Source organism: Oculina patagonica, chromosome 12 (assembly GCF_052425735.1).
Source record: "Oculina patagonica isolate OP01 chromosome 12, crgOcupat, whole genome shotgun sequence".
NCBI lineage: Eukaryota > Metazoa > Cnidaria > Anthozoa > Scleractinia > Oculinidae > Oculina > Oculina patagonica.
Genome location: NC_135769.1, coordinates 1,771,302 through 1,795,285, shown reverse-complemented (window position 1 = coordinate 1,795,285; position 23,984 = coordinate 1,771,302). Strand labels below are relative to the sequence as shown.

At 39.0% G+C, this 23,984-nt stretch overlaps 1 protein-coding gene across 1 annotated transcript; it reads left to right on the top strand.

The window, feature by feature from the left end:
• The first annotated feature begins 4,276 nt into the window (after window positions 1-4,276).
• On the top strand, window positions 4,277-23,477 carry LOC144633777 (uncharacterized). Its single transcript, XM_078492646.1, is given in 5 exon segments — window positions 4,277-4,307; window positions 4,310-4,337; window positions 4,339-4,532; window positions 4,717-4,958; window positions 20,900-23,477. Coding segments are annotated over 5 exon segments (1,113 nt in total). The 3' UTR covers window positions 21,518-23,477.
• Window positions 23,478-23,984: the final 507 nt, after the last annotated feature.

Below are 23,984 nucleotides of genomic sequence, written 5' to 3'. Positions count from 1 at the left end.
ATATTATGAGATCGTTATAGCCAACTCGGCGCTACACGCCTCGTTCAGTATCTACCATCTCATATCCAACGCGCGCTCGTGGAATAATTGTTAAATATACCACCAGTGCCGTAACTAGCAAGAGGCAAGACGAGGCACTTGCCTCGTCTTGATTTTAACCCAAAATTAAAAACAAAATGTGTTTACTTGTGGAAACAATCCCCAGTTGAACAACATTGAGTTTTTTTTATTTTAAGAAATACCCTATTTAAAAAATTTTATAAAAGAGTTTCCGAGCTTCTAGTTTTTGAAATTTTCTGGAGGGCATGTCCCCAGAACCTCCTAGCAAGATCTTGCCTCGTCTATGCCAAAGGTCTGGTTACGGCCCTGACCACTCGAGAGCGTTACATAACTAGTACATATCAAATACAGCCACGACTTTTTCTTTCAGTTTGATCCGTTCACTTGTCTCAGCTCATCTCTGTACCAGTTCTTCTCACAGTGGTGAGTTGGTATACAGCCGTTGTCAACCCTTTAACATAATCCTTGGTCATTTTGCTGTGCATCGAGAGTCTTTCTTTATGTTTCTTCTGCCCCATCTGCCCTAGCCTGTTCCAAACCCTCAGTAGCTGGGGGCGAGCGTAAAAAGCTGGCGAGCGAGGGAAAACGAGGGCCGACTACGAGAGCCTGGAACAGGCTTCCTCTCCCCTGGGAACGAGGTGGCGGAAAGAGGCCGAATGAAGCTGGTAACGAGGATGTCTGGGAGCTGCCTGAGTGCAGAAACGTTAATGAGCGAAGCAAAGCAGAGTATTTGCTACTATTTGCCTTGTGACTTCCCGACATTAGGCCAAAACAGCATCCCAAGGATCCTAGTCTATGTCATATTCCAATTTGGTTTCCAGGGGTTTAGGTTGTCTGCAACGAATCTGTCTCGCCGAAAAACATTTCCTGCAAGTGCGCAACACGGCATTTTTCATTCAGGAATGTGAAGAGAAGTTTGAAACGGATACAAGTTTTCAAAATGGGATAAATTACGGAGTTATGCAATGTTTTCTTGTGACATACCGAGAATATTCCCCCCCCCCCCCCCCGGCCACCGTGACTTGATTTAACTTTAGTATATAAACTCGCCTGAATGCTCTTGTGTATTTTAAAAAATTAGGTCCCTCGTGTGAAATATGGCGGTATCCGCTCGAAAACAATGCATAACTTGTATTTACATGCATACTGATCTCCCAGGAGCAATCGATGGTTTGGGATCGGTTATAACAGATGCCTTTAGCACCGCGATTTGATGAGACATACACCCATACGGTAAGGTTTTCCACAAGTTGCTTGAGATTCCCCAAAAATTTGCCCTTAATTTCTCAAAAAGTTGCTCAAAAAATGCTCCAAAAATCCAAAAAGTTGCTTTTGATTAAAAAAAAGTTGCTCGAAAATTGCCACAAAAAATCCATAATTAACGCTACTTTTTATCAAGAAAACTTCTCCAAATATATACTTATTTTTTGTTAGATTTCTAAGTAGTTTCGTACAATTTCACTGCAAAAGAAGTGTCTAAATAACATTTTAAAGTTGCTTGAAATAAGGGCCGCTGGGGGCTGGGGGCCCCCGCGGGCGGCCCGCCCTTCCCCCCCCCCCCCCCCTTTTCCCCCCCCCCCCTTCCCCCCCCCCTCCCCCCCCCCCCCCCCCCCCATAAAAAATGAACTGTCCCTAAAAAAGTTGCCAAAAAGTTGCCGAGCAACTTGTGGAAAGCCCTACCGTAGATGGACTCGATATCACTGAAAGGTAGGTATTTATTGGAATCCCGGCCCTACTATTTCGGTAAACGCTGCTTCAATCCCAAAAAAAAATTTATCTATTATTGTAGGACTCAGGTAAGTTTGCATCGGTTACTTTTGAGAGGTAATAGAAATTTTTTGCCTACACCAGCCATCTTCAAGCAGTTGTTTGAAGTGTGGGGTAGGCTTGTCCGGCGCCGGCCAAAGTTTCTTTTTATTGTCTCGCGCGCCCTGGGACTGGCCCTAGTCGTCAGCAGTTTGCAGTGCGCGCGTGATGATTTCTAAACACGAAAAAATGTTCTTAGTAACAACTTTGAATCTGTAGCCAAAGTGGCGGAAACCAGGAGAAATTGAGAAAAATTTTGCAACATTTCTTACTCTTTTGTAATAGTAATAGATGAGAACAAAGAGGCGGGGAGGGCGGGAACCGAATAAAGTACGGGAAGTGGATAAGTACAGAACACCTCCCCCACGCATTTTTCATTCAACTTGTTCAAGTGTTGTCTATTTTCGTCCTTTAAACGGAAAAGTTAAAGTTATACGGGCAGCAAACATTCGTGAAACAATCAGTATGCAAGAAAGTCAAACAATTGTCAAAGCCTATGTAGAAAATTCCACTTCAACTCGTAAAGGAAGGAAATGAAAACCAACGCATTCCTGGCTGGAATACGTTGAGGCGCGTAGATTTACTTCCTTGATTCTCTGTTAAAAAGAAGCCTTTGGCAGAAAGAAGCAGACTCGACAAACAAGAAATAACTCCCTGTAAGATACGTACCGACGGCAAAATTTCTGAAAGACACCCAAGTTCCTCTGATAAAGAAAACCAATATACACATCACAGAAACAAGAATGTATTTTCCAGCTTGGAACTAAAATGGAACAAAATAAATGCCGGCAGGGCAAAACTTGCATAAGTCCTAAAGGAGTTGTGGGATTGAAATAATATGCACGTGACCGCTTCCCTCGCTATTATAATTCTGTCCCAGGTCTTCCAGGCCGGCTCTAAAGTATTTGTTTCCGCGTTTATTTGACTCTTATTGCCAGAATCGGAAGAACTGGGACAGGCTACGTGGGCTTCAATTGTGTCAGCGCTTTTTCGTGCTTCACTCTGTTTTTACTCCCTTCAACATACAGTCACTGTACAGTCTACTCCAGGTCTACTGCTTTTCTTCCGCGCCGCACTATCTCGTGCCCAGAACATGACCGGAGTAGGGTTACGTACGTGGCAACCAGCCCCAGACTCAGGCACATGTGCACACGTGGTGACATTAAAATAGAGCAGAAATGAAACTAGACACTTCCTGATGACAATGGAAGAGCACAATAAAAATATTCACTTCTTAGCGCGCGGCGGAACAACAAAGGGATGTTTGCGACAGATGCGATCTGATCTTCTCAAGACACGCAGTGGGAGACTGTTAGGGGGGAGCATGTTATATACTATGCACGGGGAGGGAGGGTGGTGCGCAAGGCTCTTTATCATAAATAACGTCACAGGAGGGCTCACGATTCGTTATTTTTGGCAATATGTTATGTGATTTAGCGCGTACTAGTTCTGTGGTGAAAACATGAGTCTACTCCTAGTCGTCATAAGGGATCTTAGGGGGAATGCTCATACGAAACGTGCAGAGAGCACCAGTCCTCCCTCATTGTCTCGTTGGATGGGCTCTCAAAGCTAATATCTTCTTTCAAATTCCGTTGAAATATTTCTCTAGAGAATGTATCCTTGAGAATATCGACTGGCCGTTAAAAAAATATTTAGCCGTGTAACTGCTATCCCAGTTTGTCTCGGTATCAGGAAGGTTAGATAAACTGTAAATATTTAGCTTGTTGAAGTTCGTCTTCACATGTTCATTGTATTGAGGTTAACAAGCCGGAGAAACAAAACATTGGAGACCTTGTAAACGGATAATTAATTTAATTACGAGATATTACGATACTTGTTAGGCAGAAGTGGGGATGACTTATTAATGAAAGCGTTTAACGGCAAACGGGCCACCTTGCTCAAAACCATAGATCCCTTCAAAGAATGTGAGTCTGCGAAGACGAGGCAGATTCATCCATATGGTTTTTGCCTTCAAGCTAGAGGTGTCGACCGGAAAAGGCGGCGAGCCTTTGTGTTTTCTAAGCAGCCATGCTCTTGTTATTCAAACAAAGACTTAGGAAATCTCCTTTGCTTTTCACCACTCGAAAATGGCCAAACCCCGTTGCGCCATGCGAAGGCAACTCGAAATTTCCCTTAAATTTAAAAGATTTCCCCGAGCTAATTAACTCACTCTGTTTTTCCAGTGATCAGTGTCACTCAGATCCTACTTGTTTTTCCTTCGGGGCTGGCCAATGGGATTGAATGATCGAGAAATCTCGCGATCTTTCTTATCTCTAAGATCTTTATTAGTGACACTGTGGGGATTGTGAAAAGGTTCGTAACCAGGAGCTTACACCCAATGCGACGCGCTGATTGGCTGAGCGCGTCTTGGCGGCTGTCACGCACGTCACACAAATACCCCTCGCTCGTGATGACGGTTGAATCAAGCTCATTCACGCCGGCGCTTCGGGTCAGTCTTACTTCTGGGTCAGTGAGTGACGAAGAAATGGAAAAATTCGCCGAGTTTGTGTCATCTATTGGCCAGAACGCTAGGTCGTCACCGTACATACCCGCGAATGCGCCAATTCAGCGGGTTACTGCGGCGCCTAATTCCCCTCCAGCGAGCTACGTGAGTTGCGATTTAGCAAGACAACATACTCTTTCAATGAGCACTCAGCCCCAAGCTGGTAATGTCAAAATTTTTATTTCATTTTCTAGAATCGTATTAATGTCCGGAAATTGGCGCACATAAGCGAAGCTGTTGTGATTGTTTTTAATAGCGTGCTGAATTGCTTGAGCCGTGCTTTAACAGTAATTGAATTTTGCGCCATTCATCAATGTTTTGTACTTGTGTACCAATTACTCCAACAGGAAAATTTTCGCCTCCGGTCGGAGGTTCAACGCAGCTTTCTCCCAGCCCTCAGTCTTGTATGGAAATGGAGAGTGAGAGCAACGAGTCCTCCTCAAAACGTAAAAAGCGTCGAAACAGAACGACGTTCACGTCTTTTCAACTCGAAGAGATGGAGCGCATTTTTCAGAAAACGCACTACCCCGATGTTTACACGCGAGAGCAATTGGCACTGCGTTGTGACTTGACGGAAGCTAGAGTGCAGGTAAATATGGCTTTTTAATGCACGGGCCTTGCGTGTGCAGTCGTGCTTTTCGTCTCGCTGAGCTTCTTGAGATTTTGTCCTTCAAATATTAGAGCTTAACTTCCTGCATGAACTGTATGGCCACTTTACGCTACCTGTTATAGTAATTCAATTAAGTTGTTGTTGTTACATGCGTGCGATAACGAAACGAGATTACGGTAGTTAATGATAGACTCCGCTCTCCTCACGGTTTTAGGGCCGGTCTGTATGTTGCCTCACTGTAAGTTGCCAATGCCTTTCTGGCTCAAAATGTTTGAGTATCAGAGTTGGAAGCCAACAGGAAAAGAACAACTTATGCAACAGACCTACTCCTATTCTATAGAAGAAGAAACATTTAAATAACAGAACTTAACTTAAAGCGCGTAGCATGAAAATCATAAAGCACTATTTCTTTAATGCCTTTATCAGTCTAACTATTCCTGAAGCAGTATATTATATTAAAGTCAACGAAGCATATTTCTTCTCAGGACATATTCTTTGAGAGCCCTTTTCCATGACACTTCTCATCGACAACTTTGAGCTCATGTCTATATTCATGAGTGTACGTTTCACATTTGCGAGTGAAATTTCTGCTCCAACTGCATGCCCATGTGTTAATTGAGTACAAAGCTAGGCAGATTTTCCCTCGTTGCCATTATCAGCAAAGGTTTTAGCCGATTATTCAAGATATCGAGGCTCGTGCGGTGTGCTGAAACGAACATTTTGAGCGCCTGTGGTTGAGTCGGCATACTTTGACCTAAACGATGTTCAAGAGCTTGCAAGAGATGTGGTCTACAGTGATATTTTGCAGTCCAGGCCACGAGAAATGTATTCAGTAAACACATCGCTCCTTCCGTAGAGAAACTTGCTAAATTTTAACGCAAGTGAGCTTAACCACAGAAACTGTAACCACCCGAAAACTGATCCATTCAAAAGAAGGACACGGAATCGCCGAGAAAACGTGTAACGTCGATATACTGGATAGCTTTTCTCTCAGGAAAGGAAATGACAGCCTACAACTCAGCAATCTCCCACACATCTATGCTCACTGTCTGAAAAAATGCTGGGTTTTAAAAAGTTCAAAAACTATAGATATAAATTTTTGCGTAATAAGCAAAGCGAGGGGCCTACAAGTCAACTTCTTTGTGTAAATTCTAACTAAACTGGACAGCTTTGTGTTTGGCGTTCTTGGGTGACAAGACAAAAATTGCCTTCATTTTAAAAAGTCACGTTTTAAAAATATTTCTGAAGCTTTTGAGTTAATTAAGTTTCTTTTTTTCTTTTTCGGCTGAAGTAAATCACTGAACATACAAACGCAGAGGAGTAAAGAAGAAATAAACAAGTCTTCCAAAGATCTTGGTTCGTTGAAATCTCAGCATTTAAAAATGGCCCCGGATTCACTGTCTGACAAAAGCTTAAAAAAGAATTTCCGTTTGTACGATTCTCAACATTCAAAACATGGTTTATCGACAAGGCCGGAGTTTTCACTTCCTACACTAAAAGCGTATGAAAATCTTTCTTTACTATGCGTATACGTGAGATTCCTCTCAAGAGAACTAATGTCGCGCTTTCATCAATCATTAGAAAAAGCTATCGCCCGTTTAACTTCGCACCGTTGGTCTAAATGACGCAACGCAAGATCTATAACCGTACTACGACTCTACGAGACTTGGACGATAAAAGCACGCGTATAACTACTTTAGCAAATTACGATTTGTTACGCTCTGGTCTATTAAAACAATAAACACATTAGCCTGCCCCAATCACACGCTAAAAAGGCAATCAAGCAGGCTAACCATCGTGGTTTTATTAGGTCAGAAAAAGCATCTGGAACCAGTCGTTATTAAATCGAAGAGTCTCTTAGCTCGTATTTGATCGTTCATCGTTGGTTCTTATGGAATTTTTATAAGCAGTGATTTATAGGATCTTAGGAAGGGCGTGAGCAAAGGCCGTTGTTTCATGTCTTTTACAGAATGGCAGGTCTTCGTCTGGCTTTTCCGCAAATGCGGTCAAACGTTTTTACGTGGAAGGTACTGAGTGTTCCGAACGAAACTTTGGATCTAGGAAGCGCGGAACACAAACACAACGAGTGTTTGCGACTCCAAAATTTTCAATGCGCCAAATTCTTGCTTTGTTAATCGCTTATCTAGCCCTTGATCGTAAGTGTTTTCCCTATCAATACTTCGATACGTATCGCAAGTTGTGAATGATGATTGAGCTGTCAGATTTTAAAGTTGGAGAAAATTTATCTCTCCCTAAACGCAAGATATAAGAGGCGGGAAATCAGTGTTTTAAAAGTGATTTTTTCTGTTTGAACCGCCGCGTACGGTCATTTGCGCCATTTAGTAATGCCTTCCATTTCGAACTAGCGTGCGTTTTATTTTCTGCAAAATATGTGGCGGCAACTTCAAAGGAAACCTGATAAAATTTGGCTGGCGTTACGTTGGCCAGTCTGTCTTTTGTCTGTTTTCTTATTCTCCATAAGCAAATTGTAAACTTGTTAGCTTGGACCGCTAAATGATTTTATATGTTTTCCTAATTAAATGCTTTGTTCGGGCAATTTTCGCGTCGAACATGGACAGATAAAATAAGCATTTAAGTTAAGAGGTCGAAACAGAAGGTTTGAGGTTCTCCACCATATCACTTTCTCGTTTCTTATCGAGAGAGCTGAGGAAAAGCTGACAGCGGAATATTAATAGCGGCTATTGAGACATTATTTGTTTATCCTATTAACTCTGACTAAATATTTGAATTTTTTTTAAACGGTCAAGGTTAGAATTGCAAAGCAGGCTAAGTTGGATTGAAGAAACGCGCGTGTTTTTAGCGTTGTTTTTATTGACGCATTCAGGAAACTGATACCGGAAGTTGGGATGTGTGTTGTCTGACTCCATGATACTGCCGAACCACGCAATAATTTATTCTCGTCTGCTTAGCTTCACGTAATTCTTTAACTCCCTTTTATTCTTCTCTTTAAAGTACTTTGTTCCGCTCAAAAACACAATGCCATTTAATGGAGTCAAACTAGAAATTTCGATTATCTTTTCCGGCACGGTATAAAAGTTACCACTGGCAAATACTCGAACATTCTTGTAACTTCGCTTTTGCCCCCTTTTTGACAAACTCGTGTTCAATTTAACCGTCGAACTCAAGACTAGAGTTCCTGTGGATTAAGTTGGAAGTCGTCCTCGGAAATCTGCTGTCGTCGCCTCGAAATAACATTCGCTCTATCTTTAGGTCTTCTTTCGTCTTCAATATGTCAGCCGGTGTATCCGCCATCTATTTTCCTCTTCATCTCAAATTTGTGGTGCTGTCATTTAAGCTGACGACTTGTATTCTTCCTTAATGTCTTATGTACACTGACCCAAGGTACTTCGTTTTAAACAATTTTTTTCTGCATTGTTTTAATAAAATTTAAGATTTCAAATGTTTGGAGGAGATCACAGTGCACAACAGAGGCCAGAGTTGGCAATGTTACGCGATTATCAAGTATACAGATAGCGAAGACTAAAAACCTTATTCCTATAGATTGTTCACTATGTTTTAAAAGCAGATTTTCTTTACAGAAATGTTTCACTTGGTGAGCCACACCAATATGCGTATCTTAATCCTGAAATTTGCCACATTCCACTTTCAAGTTAGAAAAAAAGATCAATTTGTGCACTTGTACATCTAGATTTTCACAATAACCGCAGAGGTTACAAGCCACTTACTATTTTACGAGAAATCTTTCATGTACGACTACTTTATTTTAAACACAAGAAGCTGAGTGGTTTAACTTCGTTTTGCTCATTTTTCAGTTTAAAGGGAATGTCAAAATTGGGTGTACGAGAGCCGGAGAACAGTTTAGAGTAACAAAGCGCATGTTGTCAATGCCTCCCTTGCCAGCTAACACACGGGGTTCACCTAGCTCACAGCCACTTATCTGATGGATGATAAATTGTCGTAAATAGATTCCGTCGGCAAAACTAAAGAACCAAAGAGGGGTTAATCCAAGCGCAATGCGCTCAACAAGGCTCTTCAAACTCGCACGCACGGCTCTCATGCAATAAACCGGGTTGTAGAAGGGTTTTCTGTCATCTCAATCATGCGATAAAAAATACTCGCGAAAAAGAGAATGTCGGTAAGTGAGTTATAGAACTATTCCTCACGTCCAAACTCGCTTATTTAGTGCTGTATTCATCAGGAAAAAACCTTGTAGGAGCAGTTCTTCAGAGACACATCGATTGTAACCTTTGATTGGAAAATTGATCTCCAGCTTCAATTTTCACTTTCTATACAGTACAGCACGCGTGGTCGCCAGATTTTGTTAGATGAGAGTGGAAGATGTTTTAAGTTCTGAAATCGAATAGATGCGTTTAGGAGACATGCAAGACTGAAAAATCGTTTACCTGAAACGGTGTTGAATATAACTCAAGGGGAAGTTTTAGAACAGTTTAATAATATTTTAGAAAACACTTCCTTTCTTTGGATAAATCACTGATAAGAGATAAGAACGATGTCGAGAGCAAGGCGAGTTGTCGGTCATTTTGCGGTCGCTTTTGTAATTTTCTCGCAGTGATCAGTTTTAGTTTAAAGACAAAGCATTCGGAGGGAAAAGAAAAAAGAAAGAAAATTGTTCAGAATCTCACGGGCTTTCTCTTCTGTCCTTCGATCGTATTAGTAAAGCATTCTACTTTTTTTATTGTCAGCGCTAATGCAAGTCAGTATTTGGCGTTCAGTGAGGCAACTTGTAACATGTGTGAACCACATGAGAGATATCTCAATTTAGCAAAGTCTTGTTACATGTTGTATTTTGTGTTGTTTTTGTTAAGACAACCGACTTTAAGATGATTTCGAATTACTGCAGAAGATCTTAAAGCAATCCACAATGTTCCCTCGTGCCGCTTTCCGTTTCTGCTTCCGCTTTTGAGCCGACAATGTATCCACTGCCTTCGTGATCAGTTAAATCTCAGATCTATTTCAAATCTTGAGTCAACAGTTTGTTCCTAGTAAAAGGTGTCCGCACTACTGTTCGGTATGATATTCAAGCAGTATTCTTAGCCGTAAAAGCGAACACTTCTAAGAAGCTTTCTTGTCGCATGGACTGAAATAGCTGTGTTGACGACCAGATTGATACCAAAAGAGAAATTCTATCGGTGTTCAACCTGCGTATGCTCAATTGCGAGAAGAAGCCGTTAGATTTTTTGTTAATTTTGTCATTAAATTTTGCTGGTTGAGAGCGATAGCCATAGATTAATCGTGATTGTTTCTAGATCCTACGCAGTTAGACTGAAGGAATTGATACAGCAAGATTAACTTCTCTACCTCTTGTTGTATGTGATACGATTGTTGTATGTCAGAAGGTGGGGATATTTTCAAAGATATAGAATTTACTTGCCTGGCGTTATTTTAGTTAACCCTTCAGTGCTTTTACTTTAGAATTTCTTGCTTTAAACAAGTGGATATTTATTGTAGAAAAATGAATACGAAGCTAAGCCGAGTTACGCAAGAGTTCCTGATCTGACACGTTACCAGTGAAGTTTTTATTTAATATAATCATTCATTTATTCTCTCCTTTGTGCAAGTACTTGCGTTCTGAGTTGTGTAATAGAAAGAATAATGCACCACAAGGTTGAGTTTCACAAGAAAAGCGCTCAAGTATAATAAAGTAATATGAGTGGCGGGATGATATGAAAGGTGACAAGAAAACGCCCTTTCTTGCTTTCGGGCTCAAATATGTTCTTTGGTCTTCGCCGTGTTTTTGCACGCAACAATGTATATCTTGGCCTGTTCACTTAGTTGCAGCTAGAGCCTTCTATTTGAGTTGAAACACTTAGCTGAGAAGTGTCTTACTTTAAAATTTCAAAGTTAAAACCTTGCCGAAACAAAGCGATGATATATCACTTGAATATCGAAATTAGTTTACAACTGCCAACACCAAAATCGGCAATCAATTTAAATTCTAAGCCATTAGGGAAACCCGTAATTGTAATTGAATAGAATTCTCCATCGTACTAACTATTTGTTTTAGTATAAATCGTGTTCCAACCGTTCAACCGTTATTCAACAGTTAGTCAGGCGAGGTCCTGCAGTATTTCGCAAAGGATTTTCCATAATTCGATGATTCTCTTTTTCTACTGGATTATTTTCTTATAATTCTGCAAGTATGCTTACTCCTTGACTATTGTTCCAGATTGTGGAAAAGAATATAACCGATTTGATCAAGTAAACTACTTTTGAAAATGTGAGCTAGCAACCTCGATCAGTTCAATCAATCAATCAATCAATCAATCAATCAATCAAAACCTTTATTTAGACACGATGGGGTAAAAAGCTACATAGCATTTTCTATAATTATGTTTTGACTGAAATGATGTTTAGAACTGGGCGAGCACAGCATCTAATGTCTATCAGTGATTTCCAGCAGTTCCATGCGAATCTTGGACAATTTTTGTCCATACTCCATCTCCTTTAACCAAACAAGTTTCCTAAGTTTTTCAGTCAAAGAGTTGTTCAGAATTTTATAAAGTGAAAACTTGTACTGAGTTTGGCCGCATTTTTGTGACATCAGTAGGAATTTGCAGAACTGGAAGAGCGCTGAACAAAAATGGCGATGAAAGAATTGCCTTATTTGAAAATTCGATAAAATTTTGGAATACTGTTTACACGCTACTTTTTAAAAATTCGTTTAAGCTTGTATTTTTAATACTCCGGAATGCTAACAACGAAAGTTTAGTTTGTTAACAACGCAAATTGTTTGTTTCTTCAGAAACTGATATTTTGAAGATTACATGAGGTTTGCCTTTCCGCGTACATGGTGTTTAGCGCCAGGAATGTTTGTTACATGAGGTTTGCCTTGCTTTGGAGATGGTATTTGGATGAAACAATGTTTATGGGAGGTTATCCAGGAAGCATAAAAAAGAAATCTGCTTACTTCTTTAGCGGCAGTTTTCTCGTATGCTCGAAAACCTAATATTTATTATAAGAAACTTTTAGAGTATTGGGCGGCTTAGAGATAATATCAATTTGCTTTCAACAGAGTGTGTTTTAAGCCGGAATAAAGTCTGTGGTCCGAGATAAACTAAACTGCGATAAGGGTTAACGTGTACAAAAATAATTTAAGGGTGTACAGAATAAATATAATATACCAATGAATATCTGAAAAATTATTTATTTCACTCAATCACCATGAGGCGAAACTCATAATATATGATTAGAGCGCCTTCCTTATAGAGCTAGAAATTTGTATCAAAACTGCATATTTGAAGTCTCGGTGTGGATCAGTCTCTTTCCCAGTAGTAAATGTCGCTATCAACTTAGGAACATTGCTTTTTGATGATATAGACCTAGGATGTTTGTTGTAGTCAAACGTTTAACTTTAATGAAGTAGAATTTAGTATAAAAACTGAAAAATTGCATGGTTAAGTTGAGAAAAGGGCGTTGGGCGTGAATTTTTGCACGACTTTCCTCGTGCAGGATTTTAAAGTTTTAAGTTGAAGAAAAACAGGCTGCATAGCTAAAACCTTTGAGCTGAAAAGGAATGCAAAATTCAGTGTTATCACAAGCAAAGTTGGCGTTTCTCGAGTTGGCGGCTAGCCCCGGGTCAGCGAAGGTTACTGAAAATAAAGCTGGAATGAGATTATCGAATAAGATAAAATCACGACTATAAGCATAAGCGGATTATCAACTGACATGAATTGCGTCTATTACATCAACGCGCATTCTATTGATTATAAATTTGATGAGACAAAACTTATTACATAGACACGCTTTTTTACGAGATTTAGCAGTACCATACAGTATCATAGCAACATATATGCTCCAAAAATTTAATTTGGCTCTTAAGTCTTTTCTCGTACACAAACTTCTGCTGTAACTGACTTTAATAACTGTTTTCATAGCTAGACTAAGAGTAGAAAAATTTAAAGACATGTTTATTTCTGTATTTGCGTACTCCTAAATATAGTTTAGCAGGAAACCATCTTCTATTTATCTCTAAAAAAGCACAATATTCTAATCCAAATGGCAATAAAAACGGCGACATAAACTTTAAATTCAAGTGGCTAAGTCGTTAAACTCGACGTTTCCATAGACAGTTTTTAGTATATCGTCTTCAAATCTTTTGTTGTTCAATGTTTACTGATTTTCATTTGTTGGGATGTTCACTCTTCGTTCAAGCCCATTACAAACAAATACTATAGCCATGAAGGTCCAATGGATACATTCATTAAAATTTCTTCATCACTCTCTTTGCGATATCTCTTTGCTAAAGAGATGTTAACGGAATTTAATTTTAAATTTAATTTTGTGTTCTATCCACTAAAAGATTCTTTCTCTATAGAAAACACGCTTGATACTAGTAGTTGAAATGTCTGCAATTACAGATAAACTATACGTTTATACATATTCATTAAAATGAAACAAACTTATCCTATGAAATCATTTGAATAATATTTTTTAAATCCCCCAAAACTTACATTTACGAACTCTCTAGCAAGTTGGTAAGTCAATGACCACTTCTTTTAGAAAGGTTCAGTAAACGAAAGAACCGATGTTGACTGTTAACTAAGATGTGCTGCCTTAAGCGTCGAACATTTTGACAATCTAATGGTCGCTAGCATTGCTTGTGAGACAGCCACGGGCCTTTGTACACATTCCACTCTCAAACAAATTCTCATTTTCGAAATCGCTTATTCTCGCTGGCATTAAATTCTTCCAACATATTTGTGAAAGGTAGTTTAAACTAAGGAAGGCCGAAAACAACATAGCCAACATCAGCTGAGGCTGAAGTGCAAAAACATTTGTACACATTCCACTCTCAAACAAATTCTCATTTTCGATATCGCTTATTCTCGCTGGCATTAAATTCTTCCAACATATTTATGAAAGGTAGTTTAAACTAAGGAAGGCCGAAAACAACATAGCGAGCATCAACTGAGGCTGAAGTGCAAAAAATTTTTTAAATATTCCCCTCTAAAAAAAATTTTTATTTTCGATATCGCTTATCGCTGGCATAAAATTTTTCCAAAATATTTATAAAAGGTAGTTTAAACTAAGGAAGGCCGAGAACAACATAGCGAGCATCAACTGAGGCTGTACTGAGCTGAAACCACTTGTAAAGAGTCGCCATGGATAGGTTAAGACGGAGCTCTCTGGTTTACGACTTATGTTCCAATGGGTGCTCAGGTTAAAGGAAAGGAAGTTTAATCTTAAGTTTTTCCAACTTTCTTTGGATTAAGCGTGGTTGATAAGTTTGCTAGGGCTTTTCTCCTTTGTTTTTCCTAAACTGTGGCTATCAGAACGTTGTTTCCAATGTACGCATTTATCGCGCGCGGCGATAAATGCGATGTAAGGAGTTCACTTCTACATTTCAGGATTCACTCGCTAGTCAAGTTTGCACTTCTAAATTGAATAATTCAATGGGAATCCTTGAATGTCTTACCGATTCATAACGTTTTGTTATCGTTTTTAAGTTAGAATTTCCGAGACACCATGCTCAGTCAGTAAGCCTTAGCTTACAAATTTCTGAAGAAATTAGTAAAGAATAATTTCAATCGAATGTAAAAACACTTGAATTTTTATCCTGTCATTGTTTACTAAAGTGGATTAATAATGGCGTTTTCAGTTAAACGACTTCTACGTTAGTTTATTTTGCACGTGGATATGGATCAAAGTAAGTTTTATTTTTACTATACGTACATTTTCGTTACTTTTACGTAGGGTCGAGCTGAACACACCAAGATAAGAAATTGCTGGGCCTGTTTTCCTCTGGGGGTTCTTTTTTCTTCTGCGAGTCGAGTTTAAATCTTGATACATATAAGCATGTTAATATCAAAGAGAAAATGTATGTATCACAAAACCTTTGCTTATCTTTATATAGGAAAATGTTTGTACAGAAATGCAAAAATAGTGTAGTTCTTCCTATGCTCCACGGTGAGTGGAAAGGAATATAAATTGTAGTCAATTGAAGTTGTTATTGCTGCATTTGTCCATAAAGCATGAGATTTTTAACATTAAGGTAACAGCTTTTTAACCATCTTAAGTTTCTTTTCCAGTTTTCATTTATGTCAGTCCTGCCTGCCCCTGCTATGTTGCGAAGAAATGGAATCGATGCCTCAAAATCTTAAAAATCTATAGTCACCACACAAATCCTTTTGTCTGTTTATCGCCATGCACGCTTTTATGGTTGTTGTAAATAGTTTTCTGTTTTCTACTTTATATGATGTAAGGCGCAAATTCTTACAATTTATTATATACATATCTGGATGGAATGAAAGTTTGATGTACGCTTTAATTTATCTAGGTAACCGGCAATGTTTTAGGCGTAAAAAAAGTTGTGGAATTTTCCAGCTTTAAGAGTTCTTAAGGCTCAAGGCACGCGACAGTAATCCTTTGGTCAACCGCATTCCTCAATAAAATAAAAAAACGCTGATCTTGCAAATGATATTTGTCTCGGCGTTTTTTAAGATTTCTTAATAAAGAGGTTATGCTTCGTACGTTTTTTTTATCGCTAACAAGCTCACAATCTTAAAATGATCAAAATATGGCAAATAGATATGAATAACCTCTGGGTTACAAATGTTGTCAAGATGTGCTTGCTAGACGCTGATATTTTGCCCTGGCAATGTCAGTTCATCTTCTATACGGTTTCAGTTATATATTGTCGACTGCAAAACAACGCGCGTCAACTAAGATAATAAATTTAAGAAGTGTTCAGTACAGCTATAAAATTTATTTATAATACGAATACAATATTAAATTGCGCTTAGTTAAATGTCTTGTATGCCGTAAAATGGGCGCTCCGATATCTCGTCGAAAGTTTTTATGGCGTTATGATTTTTACGTCAAGACGAGCGACACAAGATACGCAGTTTCAAATTTTAACTTTTAGTTTGAACCTTTTTCATTCTGGTCTGTAACGATTCAATGCATGTGTAGCTTTAAATCCAGTTTTGTGAGTTAGCCGAATTCATCGAGACAGGCTTTAGTTTTAGTCCAAATGATCAAAGTCCTTCAGATTCTCCGGTCAGCCAAATGTACAACATTTAACTAAGCAGTTTGAAAGTAGAACCACAACTTGAGTTGTTGAATCCAGAAATTTAGAAACGGGTTCCCCTTCTATTTTCGTGAAGGATTGTCGTAATTTGTTTAGAGAGAAGTCTTTTTCCGTGTACTTTCAGCAACATTTTATATTATCACGTTAGTATTTGAAAGATGTTTCGGTTTTTTTAAACTTGTGCTGAACTTAACTGAACTTGTGTGGAGGAAAAGAAAGCCGAAGTCTTGCGATTCAATTGGGATTCAATTCACATGCGATCTTAATGCGGATTGAATTCAATTTGAAATTGTTCTTAGTTCTCAGAAACTTCTTTAAAAAAAAAAAACATTTCAGGGCGAGGCGCATAAGTTCAAGTTGAAGTAGACTGCAAAGAAATAAGCTCATTTTATAAATCTGCTATTACAGTCTTAATAATCAAAACGTTGAAACTCTTATCTCTTCGTCTGAAGGGAATATTGACTTTGCGTGGCATAAAGTAAGGCCAATTTGTCAAACTTGAAAAAAACATTCGAGGATAATCCTTTGGCATATTTCCTTTCTATTGAACTTTTATCGCTAATGTTGTCGAAGAATGACCTAGTAGCACTAATGTGTCCTTCAAACGATTGCAGACAATATCTCAAGAAATATCTTACGATTTAACATTATTCACCTGGACACTTATTGATTTTTGAGATAGGGATCGTTGTTTTTTAAGATCTGAAACTTATACGAAAATCGCTAAGTGTTTTTTCCGTTAGATTTACAAGCGGGAACTTTTTCAGTTGGGTAATTTTTCCAGAGTATGAACACACTCAGCTAACAATGATTGCGTAATTGCACAATTGATGTTGAGAAGGCAGAGGTATTTAAAAGTGTTTGAGCGACCAGTTCTATCGTGACCCGATGTGAAATCGTCTACCAAAACACGCCCTTTTTTGAACAGAAATGGGTCAAAGCGTTGTCTTATTGCACACATTTGTCTGTTTGTTTTTTTTAGTTAGCCGAAGCAACGGGAATAAGCGTCACCTGCCCCAGTTCTGACCCGTGAAGATAATTCAGTTCATATTTACACTTAGTCTTATAATCCATCTTAATACTCAGCGCTGAGAAGGGCTCGCACTTAATCCACACTTAATCTCTGTTTACTTATTCTTCTCCGCGTACTCGAAATCGGGTGTTGTCACGCTAGATGGAATAGTTATGTGACATGCAAACTGTTCTCAAAATTGATTGAAATGTTAAAGCGTTGGTTTGAAAGGATGAAAAATGAAAAGATATGCAAACAACGCTTCAAGATGTACTAATAACATTGAGAACAATTGACGATGAAGGCCTGCAAGCATAACTTGATTTATGCCTGGACCCGACGGAGATCAATTTAAGGTCAATTTTTTATGAGAATGTGGTCTTATAATCCTCAGAAATCCTCTTTCGTTGCAGAGCCGAGATATTATGTGCGAATATCTCATTTGATATGGAAGCTTGTGCGCGGCGCATAATTTACGTCAGAGCGGTAGCATATACGGCGCTCAAAGAAATGTCCAAAAATAGTACGGCGGGAATTCTATAGAGGTTTGCAGTGGATATTCCCGAAACTCAAAGGGAACTTTCATCACGTCAGGAACGTGAAATAAATACACGTTTTGGCTCCAAATTACCTCATTTCAAGAGGTCTTTTAAGTGAAAAATTGTTCCAAGTGGGTGTCTTGAAATGTGCACTCAACGGACACACATTTCCCTTCACGTGGTGGAAGGAAATGGCTGTCGGTTAGACATCCACGGTGATCCACCGCATTTTGAATTGCATAGGCTTACACCGATAGCTATATCCGCTGCGGTGTGTATCTGCCTTAGTTTTGAACTAACTGTTGCTGTATAGTCTGGAACAAAAATTGGGCGAAACTGTCTGCAAAATTTCGTTACCAAAGCAACCCTTTCTTCTTCGACGAAAATTTGATTTGTTAACTGAATAAACACATCTTAATCGAGTTTCATTGTGAAGCCTTTCACTGGAAATTAGTCGGTAGTGTTAGTAAGTTTTTTTGGCAGTGATTTTTTGACCGCTGGGTCCTAATCGCGTGATGTTTCCCGTTTCGTGATTATCCAGAAATTTGTTTCTGTTTTTTGCAACGTGCCTGTCACGGAAATGGCTTTGTTACAAAGTGGTGTTATTACAGTTAGCTGTCTTGGTGAGAAGGGCATTTCAAAAGGAATTACGTGGATGATATAAGGATTGTTATGCTGTCGGTTCCTTTCTAAAGTAATATCTAAACGAATTAAGGGAATTAAGGGGCTGTATCACATTAACTCCTTTTGCAACATTTTTGGATTTCAAGCTTCTAATACGTCGAGCTTGAGAGTCATCAAAGCATTAAACATGATCAACAGAAAATCGCTCCCAAGGTAAATGTCGTTAGAAAATGTAGTTTACCTTGACTCGAGAGGCTAATTCGTAAACAATCCTCCTTTGGCTTTTTGGCATTGTTCTACCTTACTGAACTACTTATGATATTAATACAGCTTTTATTCGATCTGAAGTCAAGGTGCATATGACAAAATGGGCGTTAGCGAACTGGCTCAATACTGAAGCTTGGACTTTAATGTTCCTGCCAAACCTAAATGCATGTCATTAATAGCTAGCTGCACATAAAGAGTAATGATTGGAGTGAATGTGACTCATTTTATTTGCACCTTCGGCCCTAAGCGACTTTTTTCCCTATAAATACTAATACTGAGCCAAACATGGAGGTCAAAAATAAAACAGCGCTAGCTGATCATCAAAATAAATTGTCTTGATATATCATCAATATTCTCTCAACTAGTGCTGTACGAAATGTGTGGAGCCCAGTAAAGAGAATTTGTATACTGCATCAGGATGAGAGCGAGCCAACTTTACACGTTCTATCCAACGCCCTGTCCTAAAATGTTCAAAATAGAGCTGTGATTCTCATGCGAAAGGGCTTGTTTACAGATCGTCTGGAGCCGTCGTGTCTAGACAATGCATTCCCCCTTCGTGCTCCCGAAGTCAGGAAACCCACAGTAAACAGATACAACTATTCAAAACAAGACGCAAATTTCCGGTGTGCCGTATTGAAAGGTTGGCGCCAACCCTTTCATGTTGTCTTAAATTTACGCGCGTTGACGTGTGTTCGAAAAGGGCGCGGCACTTTTTTCCCATCTGTATCATTTAGTTCCGGTTTACTGAACACGCAAATGTGCAAATGAACAAAGGAAATGATTTTCGGAAATTTCACCATTTTGACCATTGGATCATGGACAGGGTTGATCTCTTTCCGTGTTTTGTGTGGTTACTTCTAATTGATATTTTCAAATTTGTGTTTGTCAAGAAGTGGTTAAAGTGGTTGGCATAGCTTTTTTTTGATAAATGCCTTGTTGTGAAGTATGCTTTAATAGTTCTCATTACCAAAATCTGAACTTGTATCTGCCTTACCGACAGTCATGCATTTATTTTCATTTTACCGCTGGGAAATTGATAATACAGTATCTCTATAGACAATACTTTTCCCTAGTGGGTGATATTTTTGTCTCGTCGCCGTCAGCTCGTTCCAGATCTGTGGTAAAAAAGGGAGTGAAAAAAGCAGTTTTGTAGTGCTTGAGAATTTAGCCTTACAGTACATCTTCGAATGTACAGGAATATAACATGTGCTGTGATATTAATCAACGCAAAGGTATTTATCTCGGGCTACCTTAAGTCTAAGGTGAGGTACTTGTCATTTAAAAATACTATTTCATTTCTGCGATTGGTATAGTAATTAAAGTAGCCGTTTTTATACTTAACCGCAGGATCTCAACGTGATAAAGTTCGGGAAGAGCATGGAAAAATGCCAAAATCGCCTTAAAAACGTTTTTAGTTGCTTTGATGACATGTGTGGTGAACTACTATCTCAGATATTTTAAAATTGCGTGTAATATCCCAAACAATAATTTTTCAATCTCCAGCTGAACTTCACTGTTGTGACTAAACAAGGATTCCAGTTACACCTCGCTAGCTTTAACCCAAATTTTAATTTATACGGATCTCTCTGCATACAGACTTGTGTCGGTTTCATATGTACCAGCAGTGCACCCCACCGACCCCACATGTAATATAGTGGAGTATCCCCCCAGCCCTCCTGTTGAGTTGGTCGGCTCTTCAATGTTATTTTTAATCAAACAAAAATACTTGGATTGACTGTCAATAATAGTCGTTTTCTTCGGTCATAAGAGTTGTCGTCCTGATTTTGTATCATAATTCAGATAATTTCTCAGCACATCTGTCTGCGGCATGGAGATATTCTCACGACTGTTGTCAACAGCTGGCGTGCGATACGAGTCTAGTTATCAACTGTTTAATCAGCGAATGTTTACATTTTGTTATCACAAGGCAAATAATTGAGCCGAAAATAGACACAAATTAAATATCAATCCAATTTTGCACGAAACCTTTTTGTATATTAAATTTAACCGATAATGAACTGATGTCATCAAAGCTTTTCAGGTTTTCATTACCAATAATGTTTCTCTTTAAAAACAAAGCTTTGCGACAACATTATTCATTAAATTAACCTTTTAAATTCTCACTGATCAAAATTAAATCTCTCCCTACAAAATCAGTACTCTGCCATCTGGAAAAGTGAAGAGAATAGAGAAGTGTCATCAGTTGAGACATTTGTTCTTAACGTGCCATCAAATTCACAGAACAAACTAAGAGAAATGTTTTCCATTCATTAAAAAAAACTTTATGTTTTTGTAATTGATGGTAGTATTGAACAGGGCCATGATATCACTCAGTGATATCATGGTGAATTACCAACAGATGACTACAAAGCTTGTTGTAATTGCGCAAATTATGCAGACTATTATTTTCATGCTGTGTTAACAAAGTTTCAAATGCTGTCCATAGGTGTGGTTCCAGAATCGAAGAGCCAAATGGCGCAAGCGTGAACGCTTCGCCCCAGTCCCCGTTCCAGTACGGTCAATCACCATGGCATCCATTTACGATCGCCATCACCAGGCCCCAGCTTGGTCTCGTCCTTCCAACAGCTGTATGAACCCGTCGGGGCATGGGGCGGGGCCGTTACAGCATCACATGTCCGTACCGAGCTATGGGCCAGTTGTGCACGTGCACCATCCATTACCACCAAACAGGCATTCGCCAAGGTCACCATCTCCAGAATCTCCTCCGCACTGCGCCAAAGTGGGTGCCATGACAACGTCAAGTTCTGGAATGAGAAGGTCACCCATTGCGCATCCAAACGTCACCATCTCGCAGCACGGTCCTTCCAAGCAACTTCCGCCTTGCGCCCACGCTCCACAGCAACGCGGAAATCACTCTCCCAATGACGGTTGCCATGGCTCACCAGGATCTATGACGTCACAAAATTACTGTGAAGAACGCGAGCCTTCGTTACAGTGTCCTCAGCGGCATACCTCAAGCATTGCGGCGCTGAGAATGAAGGCCAAGGAACATGCTGTGGTAGTTGATATGGCGAGGACGCATAATGGCAGAGCAGAAGTATGAAGCAAATCATCTTTTGGCAATCAATGTGTTTTTAGACTACTTAATATCCGGAGAAACGTTTGAAAAAGAGAAACTCTAACATGATGCCTTAAAGCGGCTAGGTCATGTTAATTTGGCGCTTCTTGACTTTTTTAAGAGTTCAAAAATATAAAATATTCTGTCAAATTGAAATCGAAACTCCTCAATGTTGAAATGTCTAGGTGACTCACTTATTCCTCCCTATCGCGCCTGCTGGCACAAAGGGAGGGCGAGAAACGTGGCAAACAGTGAAGATTCCCGAGCAGTGTTTACCACATTTCCACGTTTCAATTTCTGTAGGGATTCAATTTTAACCCCTTGTTGTTTCACCGTTTGCTGTTCTCTGTAGCTTCCCTGTAGTTTCTTGTGTTCTTCTATCGTTATATTTTAAAGGTAGATTTTCTTTATATAATGTTACCGAGTTGGCCAAAATAACGTGACTTTGCCGCATTAGTACTATTTTGGTTTTGCTGTGTTTTTTCCGTGTCTGCCTGTGACCCGTACATGTTTTATGTGTGATCTGTTAGAGGGGGGCGGGGGGGGGGGGGGGGGGACATGCAGTATTGAAGGTAGTCTATACTCTAATCTTATCACTTGCGTTTTCACGTCGTTGTCATGGCGACGTACCGTGGTCACTTCACATACTGGTCGCCTTGTCACTGATCTGCGCCGGCAGGCATGGGTCAGGCTAAAAATAGATCATTACTCACTCTAATATTATGGGCTACTGCAGGGTTAAATTATTTTAGGTTGGGGTAAGGAGGGGAGGAGAGATAATGGAACTGCTTGGATGCGGAGTTCAAAAGCTGACTGGAATTATTTTAAAAATGCTATAATAATTGTTCTAATTGTATGATGTATTTGTAAATACTAGGTATTTGCCTGCTTAAAACACTTCAATTTTACGATGAAATCGTCAGTGCGTCTATTTAGTAAACAAGCAGTTTCTTTCATGTCTTGTTTGCTACGTTTCCTGTCTTGTCACGCTCTCCCTTCTAAATGTGCAACGATTGCGTGAAAAGAAAAGAAAAACGCAATCTTATTAGTCGGTTGTCCAGTTCTTTTTATACATCTTTATACATCTATCATCTATTTTCCAATATGCAAATACCTTTGGAACTGGACATAAGCATTCGACATAATGTAAGGTTCTTTTTTATGATAAATTAGACAAGTTGTTTTAAATTTTAACTAAAACAAAGGTATTTTAAAATCGCAAAGTTGTTCTGTTGTAAACGTTGGCGAAAAATAATTTTTTGTCAGTTTTGTTTTTGCGATGAAAGGAGATATTTTTATTAATACAAAAGTAAAATCAAATGCATTCGTTTCTTATGTATGATGATAATGTAAAATAATTCGTCACGGGCATTTTGTATTTTTAAGTTTTCTTTTTATCAGGCGTTTATAACTGTGTAAGTGCTCGTGTAATGAAGCTGCGTTTTTAGGTTTATGCTTAGGATACTTTTCAGTACTGTTACATCAAGTTTGTAGTACCATCATAACGTAATCCGTGCATTGATAACTGAGATGACTTCGGTTAGTTTTTAACGCGCCGCTTGATGATTTTGTTTGACATGTTGACGTCTTTCAGTGGGTTTCCAAACACGTAGCCAATCAAAGCATAGCCTCCTGATTAGCTCGGTTTGTAATTGGCTAACGAATGAAGGAAACTGTCAAAATATGATCAAACATTTTATCAAGTGGCAATGGAAAGGCAAGTTTTACTATCAACCCGATAATATAAATTCGTTTGTTTTCGTGTGTGATTCGAAGTATATTGAACGTTTTGTTAAGTTGACTTCAGGCAGCTTGTTTTTATACAATGTTATTTAATTATAAGTTACATTCAAAGAATCGTACATATTGAGTAAAGACTTCTTATCTGTTTGTGTTTTTGTTCACTGATGAGTGTTGTATTAAAAAACTGCTTCAGAAACGTTTGGATGCTTTGTAACATCTGAAATATTTGACTGTGATCATTTTCTATGGTGGCATGCACAAAACAGAACACAGCAAAAAAAAACCATCTCCGTTCGCTTTTCCTCAAACGCAGACAAAAATAAGGAAATGTTCGTAATCTATTGTATGTCAGCCACACCGATGACAATTAAACACAAGCTTCTTATGCAAGTGCACGTATTTTATGAGCTAAAATTGTAAACTGAACTACAGTCCCCAAAGTGAATCATTCAATTCTAAACTATTTTCAGCTGGGTATCGGCGTACACAGACTCTACGCAGTATTTTGCCCGAACAATTTCGGTCCTGGGGGGACTGCAGCACCCCTCCCACCGCGTACGCCTATGAATCGAAGCGCGGGAAAAAGAATGCTCACGTAACGAGGTCGCCAATGGTTTTGATCATACTATTGATGAGTTGAGAAGCTGGTCTTTGTTACTGTTGTTATCATTATTTGTGTTGTTTACCAAAATAGCGCGTAGGTTAGTTC